At 40.5% G+C, this 18,780-nt stretch overlaps 1 protein-coding gene across 1 annotated transcript in view; it reads left to right on the forward strand.

Moving 5' to 3' along the window:
* AFF3 (AF4/FMR2 family, member 3) overlaps window positions 1-18,780 on the forward strand; it is a 506,791-nt gene that overhangs the window by 309,022 nt on the left and 178,989 nt on the right. The window contains exon 7 of the mRNA XM_012641885.1: window positions 18,642-18,722. Within this exon, the coding sequence (XP_012497339.1) occupies window positions 18,642-18,722 (81 nt within the window). The remainder of the gene's footprint in view (window positions 1-18,641; window positions 18,723-18,780) is intronic.

Here is an 18,780-nt window from a genome sequence, read left to right on the forward strand (position 1 = left end):
ACTCTTGATATGGTTCTGCTTTTTGATCTATTTTATTTCCCATCTGTGAATAGCCTGAGTGCAGAAATCTTTGGCTGCTTCTTTATCTTCTTTGGTGGCTAATGCCATGCTGAGTCCATAGGAAATAATCACATTCATACATACACACACTCACACACACTCATTCACACATCTAATGGTTCAACTGGAACAGTACTATCCTGGCCTATTTAAGCTTTTGTTAAAATAAATATTTTTAGAAATCAAGGTTCTTTGGTTCAGATTTGGAAAAGTTTGCTGTGAGGCAATAAAAATTTGCCTGCCACATGCTTTGATGATTATGTTGAATACTTTTCTGTGGTAAAACTGTATCGCTCACCTTTTCTTCTCAAGGGTTCTTTTGTCTTCCAAGTTTTCTTGTTCATTTTGACATTAGGACTTTCTTCCAACTATGCATGTTGTGCAAAATATATTTGTGTGACAACCCCAGAGGTGAGACAGAGCACTAATTTCCTAACTACCCAGAGCACTCTCCAAATGACAGTATGAAAAGTATGTATTCTGACATGAAAATGGACAAAGATTATGATAAGTATTTCACAAATAGGAAGTGTGTCTAATAAATACAGTATACCAATAATTAGACGTACAGTTAAAATGATAGATCATTTTTTTCCTGTAAGATTGGCAATAATTTAAAAAATGATTTTTAAAAGATTATTAGTTAAGGTGTTTAGAAACAGGATCTCTGATACACTGTTGGAAGAGATGTAAATTGATAGATCATTTTGGGGTAACAATTTGACAATGTATTAAAGTTTTGAATATTTATACCATTTGACCTAAAAATTTTATTCAAGGAATTATTCATACAGAAAAAATACAGAACTGTGAAGAGATAAATGTATGAGGATTTTTGCCAAGGTGTGGTTTGCATAATAGTAATGAAAAATGACAGCTCTCCATCTCTTGATTAAATAAAATTTAGCACCTCTAGGCCGTGAAATGGTCTATGCAGTCTTTAAAAAAGAAGATGCAGGGGAGGGAGGGTGAAAAAGAAAAAAAAATAAAAATAAAAAAGAAGATGCATTTGTATATTGTGTTGGGAAAGATGTTCAATGAAATAGAGTATGTCACCAAATACTATGACCTCATTAAATATAAAATACTTATGTTAGTATATGTATATAAAAATTGGATAAATACCCAGTGCTTAACACTGTTCACTGTGGGCCTTATCTGTGCGTGCTTGTTAGGGTCCTGGGGAAGGGGAGTTTCACTCTCTTTCACTTTGTATTTTTTGCATATGTTATTTATGTAAGCAGAAACTATTATGGAGATACTTTTTCAGTTAAATTAAAGATGAAAATGAAATCATGTGTCTCCAACCCACCAGGGATCACATGTGAAGGTAAGAACTTCATTGAGTCAGGAATAGAGACAAAATAGTGGGCAGGGGTTACTCTAGTCCCCCCACGTGGCCCCACCAAAGTCAGAAGATGCAGATACTCCAAGCTTGGGATTCCAGAGACCTCTTTGCTTGCAATCCCAAATGCTTCCAAGATAAGCAGCTCACCATTGTAAGGGATGGCCAACTTAAAGAGACACAGTTTTAATGGTTACCATGTTATACCATGTTACACTATGCTAAGTTACTCCATTGGATTATATTATGTAATGCTGTATACACTGTGTGTGTGTATGTATGTGTGTGTATATATATATATATATATATATATATATATATATATCCTTTTCCCAAAATGTAGCCTGCATGAGGGCAAGGACCTTATTCATAGCTGCATCCATCCCTAGCACTGAAACAGTGCTTAGCACAAAGCACCTACAGAATATTTCCTGACAGAAGCTGTTAGGAAGTTTATAAAAACCAAAATCTTCCCTGCAGCTTTAAACCACACATAATGTCTTTTCCACAAGCCAGCCCTTCAGATGTCTGACACAGCAACCACACCCTCCTCATACTTCTTTTTTGCCAAAACACTGATTAGACCCATCAGAGCAACACAGCAATTCTGTGAGGAATGTAGATCTGTTGTGTTTACATTTCTTTGTTCATTGTTTATTGCTTGTCTCCCTCCATGGTGCTACACTTCCTGGGAGCAGAGGCCGTGTCTGTTGTATCCTGTGTTGTTTCCCAAGAGCTAGAGTAGCCCACGGCACATGGTGAGCGCTCAGATGTGTTCAGGGTGCCAAGCACAGTGGCTCACAGTTGTAATCCCGGAAATTGAGGAAGCCAAGTCAGGATGGCTTGAGCCCAGGAGTTGGAGACTAGCTGGGGCAACATAGCAAGACCCCCTCCCTACAAAAAATAAGAAAACTTAGCCAAGCATGGTGGTACACACCTGTAGCCCCAGGTACTCAGGAGGCTGAGGTAGGAGGATCGCTTGAGCCCAGGAGTTTGAGGTTGCAGTGAGCTATGATGATGCTACTGCTCTCCATCCTGGGTCACAGAGCAAGACCCTATCTCTAAATTTTAAAAATATATATATGTGTGTGTTCAGTTGAACATACACCTGGGTGCACAGGTGCACTAGTGGAAATTGAACTCATTGATACTAAATATTAAACTATTCTGCATGCTTGTAGACTTCTCACTATGTCTGTGTTGTCTGTGAAGACCAAGGAATAAAAACATCCATCTAAAATTTGTAGGCTGTCCTTTTGTCCTTGTGTATTATGAACCTTTCTCACCTTCTCCACATAGGGACTTCTTCAAGATGATCTGTGCTTCCTGATTCCTAAAGTTCTTTTCTTACTTTCCTCCATTAAGAACACAGTTAGCATCTGAGTTCAGGCTTGCCCCTTCTTTAGACACTGTTAATTTATTGCCTTCCTTTTTTATCTTTATTTCTTTTCTCTCACAGAATAACTTTTCCCACGGGATAAGCACTTTATCAGGCTATCCTAATTCAATCTTCTCAAATAGTCAGTTTTCTTTAAATAAAAGTAGTTGTCATCCTGTTTATATTTTGGCCCTAAGTTCTCTTTTCTTGCAGACCTATGAACTTTTGGGGGAAACATTTTAATATTTTGCTTCTCCTTTTTAAGGATAGTTTAACCTCATGATTAAAAAAAAGAAGAAAAAGAAGAAAGAACAAAAAGAAAAGATGGTTTCTCCAAGGCTAATAACCAGCTTTCCTCCAGCCTCTGGATTTGACTGTCAATACCTGGAGTACTTCAGTAGATATTTCCTGTTTCCTAATACAGTCATCCTGCCTTTCACATTCATTCCTAAGGGCCAGAGACATCCCTGCTGGACTAGGGCAATGCCATTCTGTGATTTGTAAATCATCTCTCAAACTGAGAAGAAATCTTTGGGTAAAGTTAATAGTCAGAAGCCTGCATATTCACAAGCAACTTAGCTGGGAAACATTTGAAAGGGAGAAAGATACGTGCTTTCGGCAGGATTGGCCTAACCTTCCCTCTGGTGAACCAGAAGTCCCACCAGACCGGGGACTTTCATCCTAGCCCCAGTGGCATTCAGGGTTTATTCTTGTCCAGGCTCACCTGCCTTGTTCTGCTGCCTGGACAGTAACCCCTGCACTGCCATGATAGCTCAGTAGCCTTCCACCCCCGCAGCCTGCCCACCGCCCCCTGTGCTGCCCTGTTGCCCCAGGGGTAGTCTACAGGCATAAAAGCAAAGCTTCTAAACTTTTTAGAACCCCAAACCAGCTTTTAGAAAGATGATAGATCCTGATTTCTAGTAACTGTCCCTTTTAAGAAAAATGCCAGACATGGAAACAGCATTCTCCCTTCCCTTTGTGCACATGGCACTTTAGTGGCAAAGGGAGTTAGGGAAGCAAATTATTGTTTAATAAGCACACTTTTATTATGGCTTCTATTTGACTATGAATAATTAACCAGTTAAATATTAAATAATTAACTGAGTAAAATAGATTAAAAAACAAGCTCATAAATGTCTTCTATATTCATCCCCTTACCAGGTCCAAGCCGAAAGCTGCCAACACGAATTACAAAGGTAGTAATATAGCAATAATTACTTTTTGTGGAGCACCTACTGTGTGCCAGACATTATGCTCAGTACTTTGTGTGCTTATCACTAACCATTTAAGTAATCTTGCAAGATAGGGTTGGTAATACCAGTTTACAGACAAAGACACTAATAATCTGAAAAGTAATTTTCCAAGATCGTTCTGCTGGTTTATAACAGGGCCAATATTAAACAAGGTTTCTCCGATGCTGGCTCCACCATTCTGCTTCTCTGTAATTGGCACGGGGGTTTTGTCGAATGTGCATTTCCAGATTGTCTGTGGAAAGAGGTTCAGGAGTAGGTTATAAGAAAAACATGGCCAAGAATGTAATTATCACTGTCTTCCCCTTGTGGGGTCCCCAGTCTTCCTGTCTGTCCCAAATAACACTGTCCTTTCCTTTCAATGTATATGAAAGAGCAATTTGATTATTGCAAACCACAGTTAGTTCAAAGATTAATTATAATCTATTAGGAGGGCTAATTAATGGGTATTTGTGCTACCACTAAAAGGTATCATGTGAGTCAGAAATAAAGTGACAGTGGCATAAGTAATAACATGCCTTTTCTCATGAGCTGGTCAGAAATTTGGCTCACTTCTTATAAACCTAGACTTACCATGATTTATTCTCAGAAACGACACAGAGAAGTACCAGCCCCAGATTCAGAATTTGGGAAGTCCTCTCAGTGTTCCTCAAATGGTTTATTCTTTTAATTTTTTTTTGAAAAAAGGATTTTTAAAAATTTATAATTACACCAATTACTGCTGCTCATCAAGAGCACAAGAGTTGTAAGAGTGCTGGGAACTAGCAGGTGTCTGAGTGTTGCGGCAGGAGCTCGGTGGTGAATTCGTAGTCACCCGGGTTTAACAAGAGTCACTCGGTTCGTGCAGCTGTGCACTCACCAGCAAAATCATCCTCTGCAAGTCCTGAGAACATAATAGAAATTTTACTACTTTTGACATTTTAATACAATACTCAGTTCCAAAAACCATCCTCCCATTAAGGAATAGGAGCTAGAGTGTTTTAAACACAAGTAATAAAATGAACATTGAAAGCCAGGTGAATCTAAAAATATATTTTAGAAATGTATGGTTTTTATTGTTCCAAAAGATTCCAAGCAAATAGGGAGAACAGATACGCACTTAACACAAAGCGACAAGAGAATGAGACAGATCACTCCCATCTTCCTACCCCAGAAGAAAGCTAGAAAACAGCAAAACTGCATCTAGCACAAGAAATCATCAGAAAAGTCCAAAACTAATGGATCTAGCATGAAAAAAAATTTTTAAGGTGAGGTTGTAGTATCTTGACTTTCCTTGATGTTTGTATCCTGCCTGTGGAGAGTCCGGAGTTCCCAGAGACAGCCGAAGTCAAGGAGGCGAGGGGCGGGGTCTCCAGTCACACAAGGAGCACTTTTTACGATGTGGAGAAATAAGGACAGGCTGGATGCCATGTAGCCTGCACTTTTTGATAAGCGGGAAGTTTACGGACCAAGAAGCAAGTGGGTTACGCAGGTCCGAGGTACCCCGGCATTTCCAGTTTGAAGGGTACTTTTGTACATGTCAGTCGGTGAAACCTGAATTCCAAGCTGCTTCTCACACTGATTCCACTGATCTTTACCCCATTTGATACCTCGATGATTAACCTCGTTGCCAGCAGGGGGCAGCGACAAGTCCAAAAGCCCTGGCATCCCAATGAATTTAACTAATCAGCGTCCCACTCTGAGATCCTCCCTTCCAGGGGGTGTGTGAGAGACCAGAAAATACATGGACAGCTCCTGGGAATCCCCTTCTCAGGCGGGGGTTCAAATTGATCATATTCCTAATTTTTTAGTTTAAAGAAACAAAGTCTCACTGTGATTTTTGCGAACCCTGTTCTTATAGAGTTTTTTTTTTTTTCAGCATATTATGGGGGTACAGATGATTAGGTTACGTATGATGCCCTTGCCCCCACTCCCTCCCAAGTCCGAGCTTCAAGTGTGTCCATTCCCCCGGAGGTGCGCATCACACTCATTGTTTGTGCATATGCCCATCCCCTCCTCCCCCCTCCCCCTGCCCAACATCCAATAAATGTTATTCTTATATGTGCACTTAAGTGTAGATCAGCTAATACCAATTTGATGGTGAGTACATGTGGTGCTTGTTTTTCCATTCTTGGAATACCTCGCTTAGTAGAATGTGTTCCAGCGCTTTCCAGGAGAATACAAGAGGTGCTATATCACCATTGTTTCTTAAAGCTGAATAGTACTCCATGGTATACATATACCACAGTTTATTAATCTGCTCATGTATTGATGGACATTTGGGTTGTTTCCACATCTTTGCAATTGTGAATTGTGCTGCTATGAACATTCGAGTGCAGGTGTCTTTTTCATAGAGTGACTTTTGTTCTTTTGGGTAGGTGCCCAGTAATGGGATTGCTGGGTCAAATGGTAGTTCTACTTGTATCTCTTTAAGGTATCTCCATATTGCTTTCCACAGAGGTTGCACTAATTTGCAGTCCCACCAGTAGTGCGTGAGTGTTCCTATCTCTCTGCATCCACGCCAACATTTATTGTTTTGGGACTTTTTGATAAAGTCCAGTCTCACTGGAGATAAGTGATATCTCATTGTGGTTTTGATTTGCATTTTCCTGATGATTAGAGATGTTGAGCATTTTTTATTGGTTATTTGCTTATCTGTACCTGTGCTTGAGTTGTTTACAATTTTGGCTTCTGGCATTTTAGCAGCCTAAGCTATACTGTGAAAGGTAGATTTTTTTTAAAAAGTACTTTTCAGCAGTTGTTATTTTTCTGAAAGCTTTCTCTGAGTAGCGTTTCCTTAAAATAATAATTGTTATTACTATTAATGACACAAATGTAGTATATTTTTTTTCAAACTATAGATTTTTCTACTACAGAGTGGTAAAATAAGGTTGTTCTTGAATTTTTGTTGATTTCAGGCCAATTTAGAGGCTTTGACTGTGACGTCCTTGTTCTTTTTTTTATTTCTTTATTTCTTTTATTCTTTCTTTCTTTTTATTTCTTTTTTTAATTTTCTTTTCTTTTTGAGACAGAGTCTCACTCTTTTGCCCTGGGTAGGTGTAGTGGCATCATCATAGCTCACTGCAACCTCAAACCTCGGCTCAAGTGACCCTCTTGCCTCAACCTCCTGAGTAGCTGGGACTACAGGCACATGCCACGGATGCCCAGCTAATTTTTCTATTTTTAGTAGAGATGGGGTCTTGCTCTTGCTCAGGCTGTTCTCAAACTCCTGAACTCAAGGGATCCTCCTGCCTCAGCCTCCCATAGTGCTGGGATTATAGTAGTGAGCCACCGTGCATGGCTGACTTCCTTGTTCTGAACCAAAGTCTGCTCTGCCTTTAAGTCTGAACCTGGAATCATGTTTAAAGGCAGATATCAGGTCCTTCCCACAGATGCCAGGGGTGGGTTGACAGTAGGACGTGTACCCTTCGGTTCCATTAGGGAAGGAGTATGTTTCTCCCACTTCATCTCATGAGAAAGCTGGTGCTCAGCTTCCTAGGTGCAGGCCCTCGGGTGTATTTTCTCCTTGACCAGACTTAGAGGATGTGTGGTGTCATAAAAATTACCATGTTCTCCTGTTGCAGAACTTACCTAATAAGAGTGTCCTAACGTGAAAAATAATGTGTCAAAGACCTGAAAAGCTGAATGATTATTCTGATACGGAAACTGAAAATGAAATCATGCTCTGATCAGTTGCCACTGCCACACATACACATCCACTTTGGTGTTTCACATTTTTATTCTCCGGTGGCAGAATTCATCTAGTGTCTTATTTAGGAAAGAATAAGTTTCTGAGCACAAAGAATTCTGGAGTTACTGCAGTCATCTGACAGGCAAATCTCTCCATCTAGCAACAGTCACACATGCTTGGTGAGACAAGTATAATTTATTGTTGCCGTCATTTTACAGGTGAGAAAAGAGAATCCCAGAGTGGTTAAATGAATTCCTATTGTTACTACCCAGCCAAGTTCATTGCCCACTGCTCAAGGGGAAGCCAGTAGACTGAGACAGCAGGAGTTACAGTGGAGAGTTTAACATCACAGGGTGCATGCAAGGAGATGGGAGGAATTTCTCAAATTCACCTCACTGAGAATTTTGTGGCCAGGGTTTTTAAAGATAGTTTAGTGGGCAGAGGGCTAGAGAATTGGATCTGCTAATTGGCTGGGGATGAAATGATAGGGTTGAGAAGTAGGAATTGTCTTCTTGCACTGAGTCAGTTCCCAGGTCACAAGACCAGTTGGATTGGTTCCTTGGGATGGGCCACTGGTCTGGTTGCGTCAGTCGGTCCACCAGAATGCAGGATCTGGAAGATATTCCAAAGACCAGCCTTAGGTTTCACAAGGGTGGTGTTATCTGTGGGAGCAATGAACAAAGCTGAGAATCTTTATGGCTATCAGCTATGTGACTGCTGAGTAATGAGCAATTAATAGGAAAGCAAGCTAGGGAACAGTCGCTGGTTATATATATATTTTAACTATGCCTATTATCTTTGCAGAGTTCAGGCCCCTACCATAGTTGCCACCTTATGGCCTTTTCTTAATTTTATAAAGGGTGGTTTCGCTATTATTGTATTGATTGTGCTTGGCCTTTGAGGAGTCAGGAGAGTTAAAAGACATCCTTTCCGTGGAAGAGGTTATAATCTAGCAGGAATTTAAAAATTATAATCTGATGGTGGTTAACACCTAAAAAGAAAACTCACAGCACGTAATAGTTAAATAAATGGCATAGATCATGTATAAGTAGAGGGTAGAGGATAGAGAGCTCAATGAAGATAGCACTTCACAGAGAGGCCAGGATGAGAAAGAATGGAGAGGGAAGTGAAGTGGAATAGCATGAAAGGAAAAGTGAAAGGATATAGGGGCAGGAAACCCTTGGGCAGGACAGGAAGTAAGCCCATCGGGCTTGGGGAACTGTATAGAGAAGTTGCAGTGTCCATGATGGTGCCATGTGACAGAGCATCTTGAACCGTTGGACCAGAGTCACTGGGTGCTATTGAGCAAAGGCGGGATGGTAACTGCCTCAGATGGACACCTCTTTGGCGGTGTGTAAGGGAGATTGTGGTGTGAAGACGGGAGGGAGAACAGGGGAGGTGCTTTTCTAGTCACTTGCTTTAATAGGGAAATTGAAACATCATTTGAATTTTTTCTAGTTTATTTGCAAACTATACTTTGCAAATCTTCATAGTTCCACATTTTGAACTCTAAGATTAGACTTCAGGCTAAAATTCAATTTTGTCTCTTCTCTCCTTTAATAACAAAGGGCCATGCCATTTGGTGAATGGATGCCTTGGGCCTCCTACCACTTGTACTAGAACAGGCCAGTGCAGGTGACGTCAGAATAAGTGGGCAGAGAGTTGAAGAGAGAAGGAGGGTGTGCAAAATGAGCATGTGAAAGTCTACTGTTTCTTGGGAATTAAGGTCAACTGTGCTGTACAATAGACATGAAAATGGAAACTGGCCTGTGTGCCCCGTAGCCTCCTACAAACTGGTATTATATGGAGGACAGAGAAGAAGTAAGATAGCTAATGAAATGTAATACTCTATACCCTTATCATTTAAACGTCTGTTCTTTCATTTTAGGAGAAAAGTGAGTGTACTTACTATTGTAAAGAGCTTTGGCATTTTAAGCCCATCCAAGGAATAAGAAGTCACCCTAAAATATGTCCCTTAGGTAACCAGACATCTGTGTGGGGAGGTGGGACTGGTGAGGCTGTGTTAAGACAGATATGTAGATTCTTAATCTCATCACTTGGAGCATGTAAAAAGCTAAGGAGCTAGGCATAGAGCACAGGAGCACATGCCTGTAGCCCCAGCTGCTAGTGACCTGAGGCAGGAAGGATCCCTTGAGCCCAGGAGTTCAAGGCCAGCCTGGGCAGCATAGCCCCTGTCAAGAAAAGAAAAGAAGAGAAGAGAAAAGAAGAAAAGAAAAGAGGCTAAGGAACTTAAGCTCAAAACTGAGGGCCTCTCAGGGCTGAGGAAACCTTGTTCCTGAGTGGCAAGAAAATCAAAAAGGAAGGAAGGCAGAGAGATCAAAGAAAGGGCAGGGAAGGTAGCTAGCTAGACTTCGGAGTGAGTGGCTTTAAACATTATATTTCTCTTCCTGTCTTACATGTGGTCCAGGAAATGATTAAAGGATAGGCAGCTGGGGTAGATGGAAGCAAAGCAGTGATGAAGGGGTGGTTGGAGCAGGGAGGCCAGGAGCGGGTGGGGGTGGCGACGGTGGATACAATGGCAGGGTTCAGTGTCCTCGCAATGAAATAATCTTTCTCTACAAAGAAAACAAGGTGAGGCAGCAAAGTGAAATTCTAGCAGAAATGATAAATTACCTTTGCTTACATTTTAAATCATTACCAGAAATAAGGTACAAAATGAATTACTTTTTATCAGATCTTATTATCCCACTGACTGCTATTATTTTGTCAGAGATCTGTTCCTATGAGGAAACTTAGGGACATTTTCTCCAATATAAAGTACAGATCATACTTAGGAATCATAATAATCCTTTTTAACTTTTTGTTTTAGTAATATGTAGCTTGTATTAATAATTTCTAGCTTAATCACAGGCTACACTTGCATGATACTTAGTCTGTTGTAAAAAACACTTTCCCATATATTCTCTCATCTCAGACTCCCAGCAACTAAAGCTCAGGGAGAAATTATTAATATATTTCTCATTTTAGAGACAGTTCAAAAACTCAGCTTGATATTAACCAGTGCTGTCTTTTATTGAATGCTTAAATATGAAAGAAACTATGCTATTTTCTTTATATATATTATTTCATTTACTCTTCATAACTAAACCATGGGATAGTTTACACCCCCATTTCCTCTGGTTCTAAGATTGCGGTCCCCAACCCACAGGTTGAGGAACAGTATCGGTCCATCGCCTGTTAGGAACCAGGCCGCACAGCAGGAATTGAGCAGCTGGTCAGAGTCTGTATTTACAGCCACTCCCCATTGCTTGCATCACTGCCTGAGCTCCACCTCCTGTCAAATCAGTCACTGTCTCCCACCACCCCCAGATGGGACCATCTAGTTGCAGGAAAACAAGCTCAGGGCTCCCACTGATTCTGCCATTATAGTAAGTTGCATAATTATTTCATTGTATATTACAATGTAATACTAATAGAAATAAAGTGTACAATAAGTGTAATGTGCTTGAATCATCCTGAAACCAACCATTCCCTGCCCCCCAGGTCCATGGAAAAATTATCTTCCATGAAACCAGTCTCTGATGCCAGAAAGATTGGGTACCACTGTTCTAAGACACCACAAGCTGAGATCTGATTGATTCTAAAATCTACAGCTTGACATCACTGCAATTTACTAAGCATGTGACTTACCTAAGCTCACTGAGCTAGTAAGTGACAGAAAAGGAAATAGTCTATTTGCTCTTAATTTTCTCATACAGTCCTAGTGGGGAATTTTAATATAATCAATAATCAATCTTATAAAGCCATTGCACATTATAAATGACATTTTTTTTTCAGTTTATAGATGTGCCTTTGGCCTTGTTATTTTTTTAATTTTTTTTTATTTTTTATTTCAGCATATTACAGGGGTACAAATGTTTAGGTTACATATATTGCCTTTGCCTCACCCGAGCGAGAGCTACAAGCGTGTCCATCCCACAGACGGTGTCCATCACACCCATTTGGTGTGAATATATCCATCCTCTCCTCCGCCTCCACCTGTCTGACACCCTATGAATGTTACTACTATATGTGCACATAAGTGTTGATCAGTTAATACCAATTTGATGGCGAGTACACGTGGTGCTTGTTTTTCCATTCTTGTGATACTTCATTTAATACAGTGGGCTCCAACTCTATCCAGGATAATACAAGAGGTGCTAGATCACTATTGTTTTTTGTGGCTGAGTAGAACTCCATGGTATACATATACCACATTTTATTAATCCACTCTAGTATTTATGGGCACTTGGGTTGTTTCCACATCTTTGCTATTGTGAATTATGCTGCTGTAAACATTCGAGTGCAGTTGTATTTATTATAGAATGTCTTTTATTCTTTTGGGTAGATGCCCAGTAATGGGATTGCTGGATCAAATGGTAGTTCTACTTTTAGCTCTTGGAGGTATCTCCATATTGTTTCCACAGAGGTTGTACTAGTTTGCAGTCCCACCAGCAGTGTATGAGTGTTCCTATCTCTCCGCATCCACGCCAACATTTATTGTTTTGGGACTTTTTGATAAAAGCCATTCTCACTGGAGTTAAGTGATATCTCACTGTGGTTTTGATTTGCATTTCCCTGATGATTAGAGATGTTAAGCATTTTTTCATGTGTTTATTGGCCATTAGTCTGTCTTCTTTTGAAAAGTTTCTGTTCATGTCCTTTGCCTTTAATGGGGTTGTTTGATTTTTTCCTTGCTGATTTTCCTGAGTTCTATATAGATTCTAGTTATCAGCCCTTTATCATATGTGTAGCATGCGAATATTTTCTCCCATTCTGTAGGTTGTCTGTTTGCTCTCGTAATAGTTTCCTTGGCTGTGCAGAAGCTTTTTGTTTTATATGTACTTTATATATTTTGTATTTGCATTGCATTACAAATGTATCAAAATAGCACATATAAATAATTCTTATTTTTTTGAAAATTCTTATAGATCTGAATAATTTAAGCATCTGTATTTTCTTTATTATTACTTTGTATACTTAGTGTAGGATTCATTAGATAGAAAAATCACATGGAAATGCTTAGCTATAATTAAAGCAACATTAGCAAACAAGTTTGCATTGAAATGTGTGTGTTCATTTCAGTTCAACAAGTTTATATTGAGCGCTGACTATGTAAGATGCTCCAGTCTACAAACATAAGTAGATAATATCCCTCTCAGAAGAAATTTATAGTCCTTTAGGCGATTATGTTCCATAAATCCAAATGCTCTTGAAAGGGATTATTAGGATTCCTATTTGGGGATTATGTTTAGTAAAACTGAATGCTCTTAAAAGAGATTATTAGGATTTCTAAGTATTATTTTTATTCTGCATTGGGGGAAGAGCATCAGAAGCGGGAGAAATGGTTGGGTGTAGACTGAGCAATGTACTCATAAAACTACCACACAAAACAATGTGCGAGTTACTATGAGAGAGAGAAAATAAGTACTTTGGAGGAGCATGAGAATGGAACAATCATATTATATTGGAAAAGAAGAAGAATCAGCAAAGGTCTCAAGACAAAAATGATGTTTGAGATGATCGTTAGTGGATGGAGAGAGATCCAGAAGCATATGGGGGTAGGGTACTCACACACCAAGGGTATACTGTAAGGAAAGGGAGGAACTGGTTTTCCTTGGAGGTAGTGTATTTGTGGAGCAATAAAAAGGCCTGAGGCTGGAAACTGAGACCTTATTGTAGAAGGTCTCGAGGGCTAGGGTGAGGTCTTGGAGGGTAAATGCAATAGAGTGAAAAACAAATCCTAGACTGGGAGTAAAGAGATATATGGCCAAACTTCAGCTGTGGCATTTATGAACCAAGGGACCTCGGACAAATCAGTTAATCTTCTTGAGCTTTAACTTCCTCACCTCTAAAACAGAGATAATAATGGGTATTTTAAAAGTTGAGCATAAGTGGGAAAATTTGTGTGAAAGTATTCTGAAGACTATAAAGCACCATAGAAGGCATCGTCATCTTCATCATCATTGCTTTATGCATGTGATGATGGCATATGAAGATTTTTGGAGCAGTGAAGTTTTTCAGGTAGATCTGCACTTTAGGAAAATTCAGTTGGCAGCAGCGTAGAGAATGGACTGATAACAGAAGAAAGAGAACTGATCGGGAAGCTATTAAAGTAACCCAAGTTAAAGATAATGAAGGTGTGATTAGGATGGCAGTTCAGGTAATGGAAAGGAAGGAAAGCTAGAGACATGGCAGAGAAACTGTTCAATTCAGCATTTATTCAGAAATGAAGTGAACACCCACTGTGCTCCAGGCTCTGGATTAGGTGCTGGGGCCACCAGACAAAGTATGCAGTCTTGGCCCTTGAGGACTCATCACAGGCTAGAGGGGAGGCACAGATGTATAAACAGGTAACCACAGCAGAGAGACAGGTGTTCTAATAAAAATATGTGTATGGGACATGTGGCATAATGGAAGGTCAAATCAACAGTGGGCTTGATTAGGCCAAAGAAGTCTTCATAGAAAAGGAGGAAATGGAATTGGGTATTGCCAGATGAGTGAATAGCCTAGCAAACAACAGCGAAGAGTGGTGTATTCGGGGTTCACCGCTTGGGACAGCAGTGAGATAGGAGTTAGGCTGTGGCTAGAACACAGAGGGTCTTGGGTCCACCTAGAGGCAAGCCCAGGATAAGGTACGTCCAGCTGTGGGGTGAACTTTTTATCACTTAACCTTTAGTGACTTGGTTTCCTCACCTATAAAATGAGGAAATGATAAATACTACCTTTTAGGGTTGTTATGAGAATTATATTGAGTAAATCATGTAAAACATTTAAAACCATGTATGATATACTTTAAGTGCTTAATAAATGTGAGTTACTGTTATTACTGGGGAGAGAGAGTAAAAGAGAGTCTAGGATGAGTCCAAGTATTCTGACTCGCAGGCAATAGATGTCAGTGCCATTAACAAGGATATAAAACACAAGAAGAGGAGAAGTTTGTGGGGAGTAGAAGTTCAGTTTTAAACACGGTGAGTTTGAATTGACCATCGAACCCCCAGGTTGAGAGGTTCAGGAGACATCTAGAGCAGGCAGTTAAGAGCTGGATATACTTTTGAGCATCGCGAGCTTATTAGATGGTTTGTAAAGCCACAGTAACAGAGTCACCCAGGGAAAGGAAAGGTAGTGAGAGGAAGGCTGAACACAAGACATTCAAGGAACAGTGAGAGAAAAAAAGGTTCAGCAAAAAAAAAGAAAAGAAAGAGGAAGAAAGCTTAGAAAGTAGAGATGAGCCAGGAAGACATCATCGTGGGAGCTGAGCAAGAAGGAGAATTTGGGGAAGAAGTGAAAACATTCGAGAAAATCCAATGATCTTGACAATCAGAAGGACTTATGTAAGAGCCGATTCTGTTAAAAAGTGGATGATAAGGTCTTGGTGATGTGAAGGTGGGTTGTGAGTTCACAGGTATTCATTTCATTATTCTTAAACTACACACAGACACACACACAGAGGAACACATAGATGGAGGGCACAGGCGGGGATCGGCCTCTTCTAGGCAGACCAGAGGGAAGGAAGGAGGTTGGACGTGAACCCACAGATTTGTCCTTGGGGAACATTTAAACTTAAGAGCCTTTGTTTTTTAGATGACATAGGAGGCCAGGTCACCTGTTGTGAGAGAGAGAACCAAAGCAAGGCTCAAGGAGAGTGACAAAATGTGGGAGTAACGCCTGAGGAATGAACGCAGGCATTGCCAGAGCCACATGGAGGGCCCACGTGTAGGGAAGTCATTGTTCTACTGCTGTTTCAGCAACATTGTGCACAGTTGCCTTTCCCTAAGCAGCCCAAGTATAGGATCAGAGAAGCAAGAATGAGGGCTTGATCCAAAATTGGAGATTTTATTACTTAGAGAAGTAGGCTATGAGTAAAAAACAAAATAAGAATAATAATTTAAAAAATTGGAGATCTTAGGGGGATTTGTATGAACCTGAGAGTGATCCTCACCTTGTGGGAGGGTCAAGGCTAAGCCAGCTAAGATGTCTGTTTGGTGGTTAGTATTGTGTGTTGGATTTCAAGAGCAATTTATTTAATGTGCCATTTTTTAGCTGAGGAAAAATAGGGCTTGGAGAGCCCATGGAATGAGCTGGCTAAGAGTAGACTGGGAAGAGCCAAGATGCTAATTCTTCAAAACAAAAGTCCAAAGGTCAGAGTTAAATTCAGTTCTTTGAAGCCAAAAATTTGAGGTAGAGCAGAGATGGATGCACAAAAAGAACAGGCCAAAAGGGTAAAGTGAGGTTCTTGGAGCATCCACAAGATTGCCCTACTGCCCTTAAAAGCCAACAGGAGGATATTGTAAAGGCTGGGAGGGCAGGAGGGGGCTTCGGAGGGAGCCATTAGGCTGTTTTAAAGGGGTGGGGTGGGCAGAGAGAAAGATGCAGCTCATCTTTAATGAGGTGAGGGAAGGAGCTGAGGAGTCCAAAACCATATGGCCAAAGCCTCAAAGGAGAAGGGTATTTGCATGAGGACAGCAAGCTAAGAGGATGTGGCATCTGCCTTCTGTGCCAGTGGTTTTTGAGGTTGGGTGGATGATGGATGGATGAGTTGGAGGGAAGGAAGGAAGAAAGAAAACAATGGAAAGATTACATGCATAACTGGGATTCAGGAAGAAAGATTGATAGTGCTCACAGAGCTGATACCCTAACATTCAAATTCAGTAGATACTGGACTGAGCACCCCACGTATATGAGGCAGTCACAGTGCCTGCCCACAGTGCATCTTCAGTAAATGTCTGTGCAGGGAATGAGTGGGTGCTCAGGGATGGACACTGATTAAGATACAAAGATCGGGGAGGCAGTTTTTACCCTTAAGGATCACAGCTTAGTGGTGTCTTAAAGTTTGCTCTTTCACTCTTGAATAAACTGTATTAAACACATTTTAACCTGAAAGTATGCATTATAAGAAGCTGTTGGTCTAGGAAGTGTTCTTTTGAAAGTATTGTTATTTATATTTTTGTGGACTTTTAATTTATTCCTGAGTAGCTATGGGACACACAGAAATAGCAGTTCGTCTTTTCTGGGTTTTTGGTAGCAGTCAGACACAAAATGCACATATACAAGGCATTCTGGTATACAGATGGAATCTGTATGCAAAGTTAACATGGACATATGGGGATTGTATGTGCAAGTCTGATGTTTAATCATGAGTAATTAGTTTGTACTTAGCAATTTTGGGCCCCTAAGGATCATATAATCCAAATTGTTTAAGCCAAAGAGTGATTGCAAAGGAAGCTATTGAGCAGCTGATTAGCAGTGGGATGGACTAAGGGACCTATCAGACAGTCACAGAGGAGGAAAAGAACAATTGGTTTCATGGTTTGTAATCGATAACTAACTCCTCTGCAAAGGATCTGAGACCACTTGTAGCAAAACACACATATCCTAAAGAGTAATTTAAATGAAAGAGAAAAACCAGAAAACCTGTAGAGGAAAGATGGCTATATGGGAGAGCCAAGTTGTAAAAAGGATAGGGTGAGGAAACTGATGAAAACCTACTCGTGTCTTCATAGCTTTCTTAATTGTGTAGCAGAAATCTGGGTAAGATCTGACCAGACAAGGCGGCCCAACTCTGACAATGATGACCAGTTCCTTGATTCAACAAAGACAGAGACCACTCTGAATACAAATTTGACAATCCTGATTAACAACCTCCTCAAATGGGACACCAAGGCACTGGCAGATACTCGGGGAGCAAGAGGTGGAAGGAGACAGGGACCTAAAGCGTTGCTGGATCCCACGTTGCTTTCTGGGGGGAACCTTGGTAGCAGCTGAATGGAGAAGGGATACCTCGAATGCACATGTGCGGAACCCACCTACCACCTGTGGCACGTGTCATGGTGGGGGAGAGATGATGTGGGCTTAGTAAATCCTCCCAGGGTGGCTTTGAACACGCTCGCCCTCCCCCTGCTCCCTGTGTGGGTTCCGCACCATCTAAGGTGCTGAGGGGGAGAGTGACCCAAGCAAAGAAGGCACAAGATTATTCTCAAGAAATCCTTTCATTCCAGAAACTTAAAAGAATCCCTTTTCAACACCTACCCACCTACTAAAGGGAGGTTAGGAAATGTCTTCACCTAAAGAGAAAGAATTCTCATTTTTCTTAAAATAGATCGTCTACTGCTTCTGTGTTTGCTTAGGTTTGGAAGCGCAAGCAAACCAAGAAATGGGGTTCAGAACCAATTTATAAACTCCAAGCTGGCATCTTGGTAATCAGACATCAGTTTAATTCCATAATCATTTATTGATTGCCACTGTCTTCTAGGAAATGACACTGAAGAAGAATACTGGAAGTGAATAAAACAACCCCTCCCTCCCTCTCACAGTTTATGTCAAAAAGCATATGACACATTATTGCAACTTAAGCTCACATTGTGTTCTTAATACTGTGTTATAAAAATGACACCCTTTTCTCTTTATTATATACACGTGATTTGTTTTTCCACTTCTCCATGAATGCCGTTTTTACGAAGACCAAAGTGATGTGTGGAGCTTGTTGGGAACTCATAGTTTATCTCTAATAGGATAAATAACTCCTCTAATAAAGACCCTAAAGTTAAAAGGACTTTGTGTATTCCTTGAGCGACATCCTGTGAATTTTGTGGGATCAGGTCCCAGACCCCTCTGTACTGCATTTTCCATAGAACTTTTACTAGTGAGTTATCCCTTTACCCAGGGGCTTAAACAAAGTGAAAATAGGACAGCCTTGCAGTCCCTTTTAAGGTATAAAGGGAGCATGGAGATAGCCATGGAGTCAAGAATTGGTAAAATTAGGAAAAGAAATCATAAAAGTGGGTTTCATATCCTTTTAAAAAAAAATTCTTCCATCCGTTATTCATTCCTTATCCCTTTCGTGCCTTACTGAGGCATGTTTGCATAGCTGCTTTACGTGCCACTAGCTTCGAATATTCCCTGTATCACAGTACCGTTTGTTTTTATCCCCTCCTTTAGGAGATGACCTGGCTTCCACCACTTTCTGCTGTTCAAGCACCTGGCAAAGTGGAACCAAGCAAATTTCCGTTTCCAAACAAGGTGAGATCTTGCGTTACTCAGGAGGAATATGCTTTATTCACGTAGATGTTAGCAGTGG

The sequence above is a fragment of the Propithecus coquereli genome, unplaced genomic scaffold (genome assembly GCF_000956105.1).
Source record: "Propithecus coquereli isolate 6110/MARCELLA unplaced genomic scaffold, Pcoq_1.0 Scaffold171, whole genome shotgun sequence".
Lineage (NCBI taxonomy): Eukaryota > Metazoa > Chordata > Mammalia > Primates > Indriidae > Propithecus > Propithecus coquereli.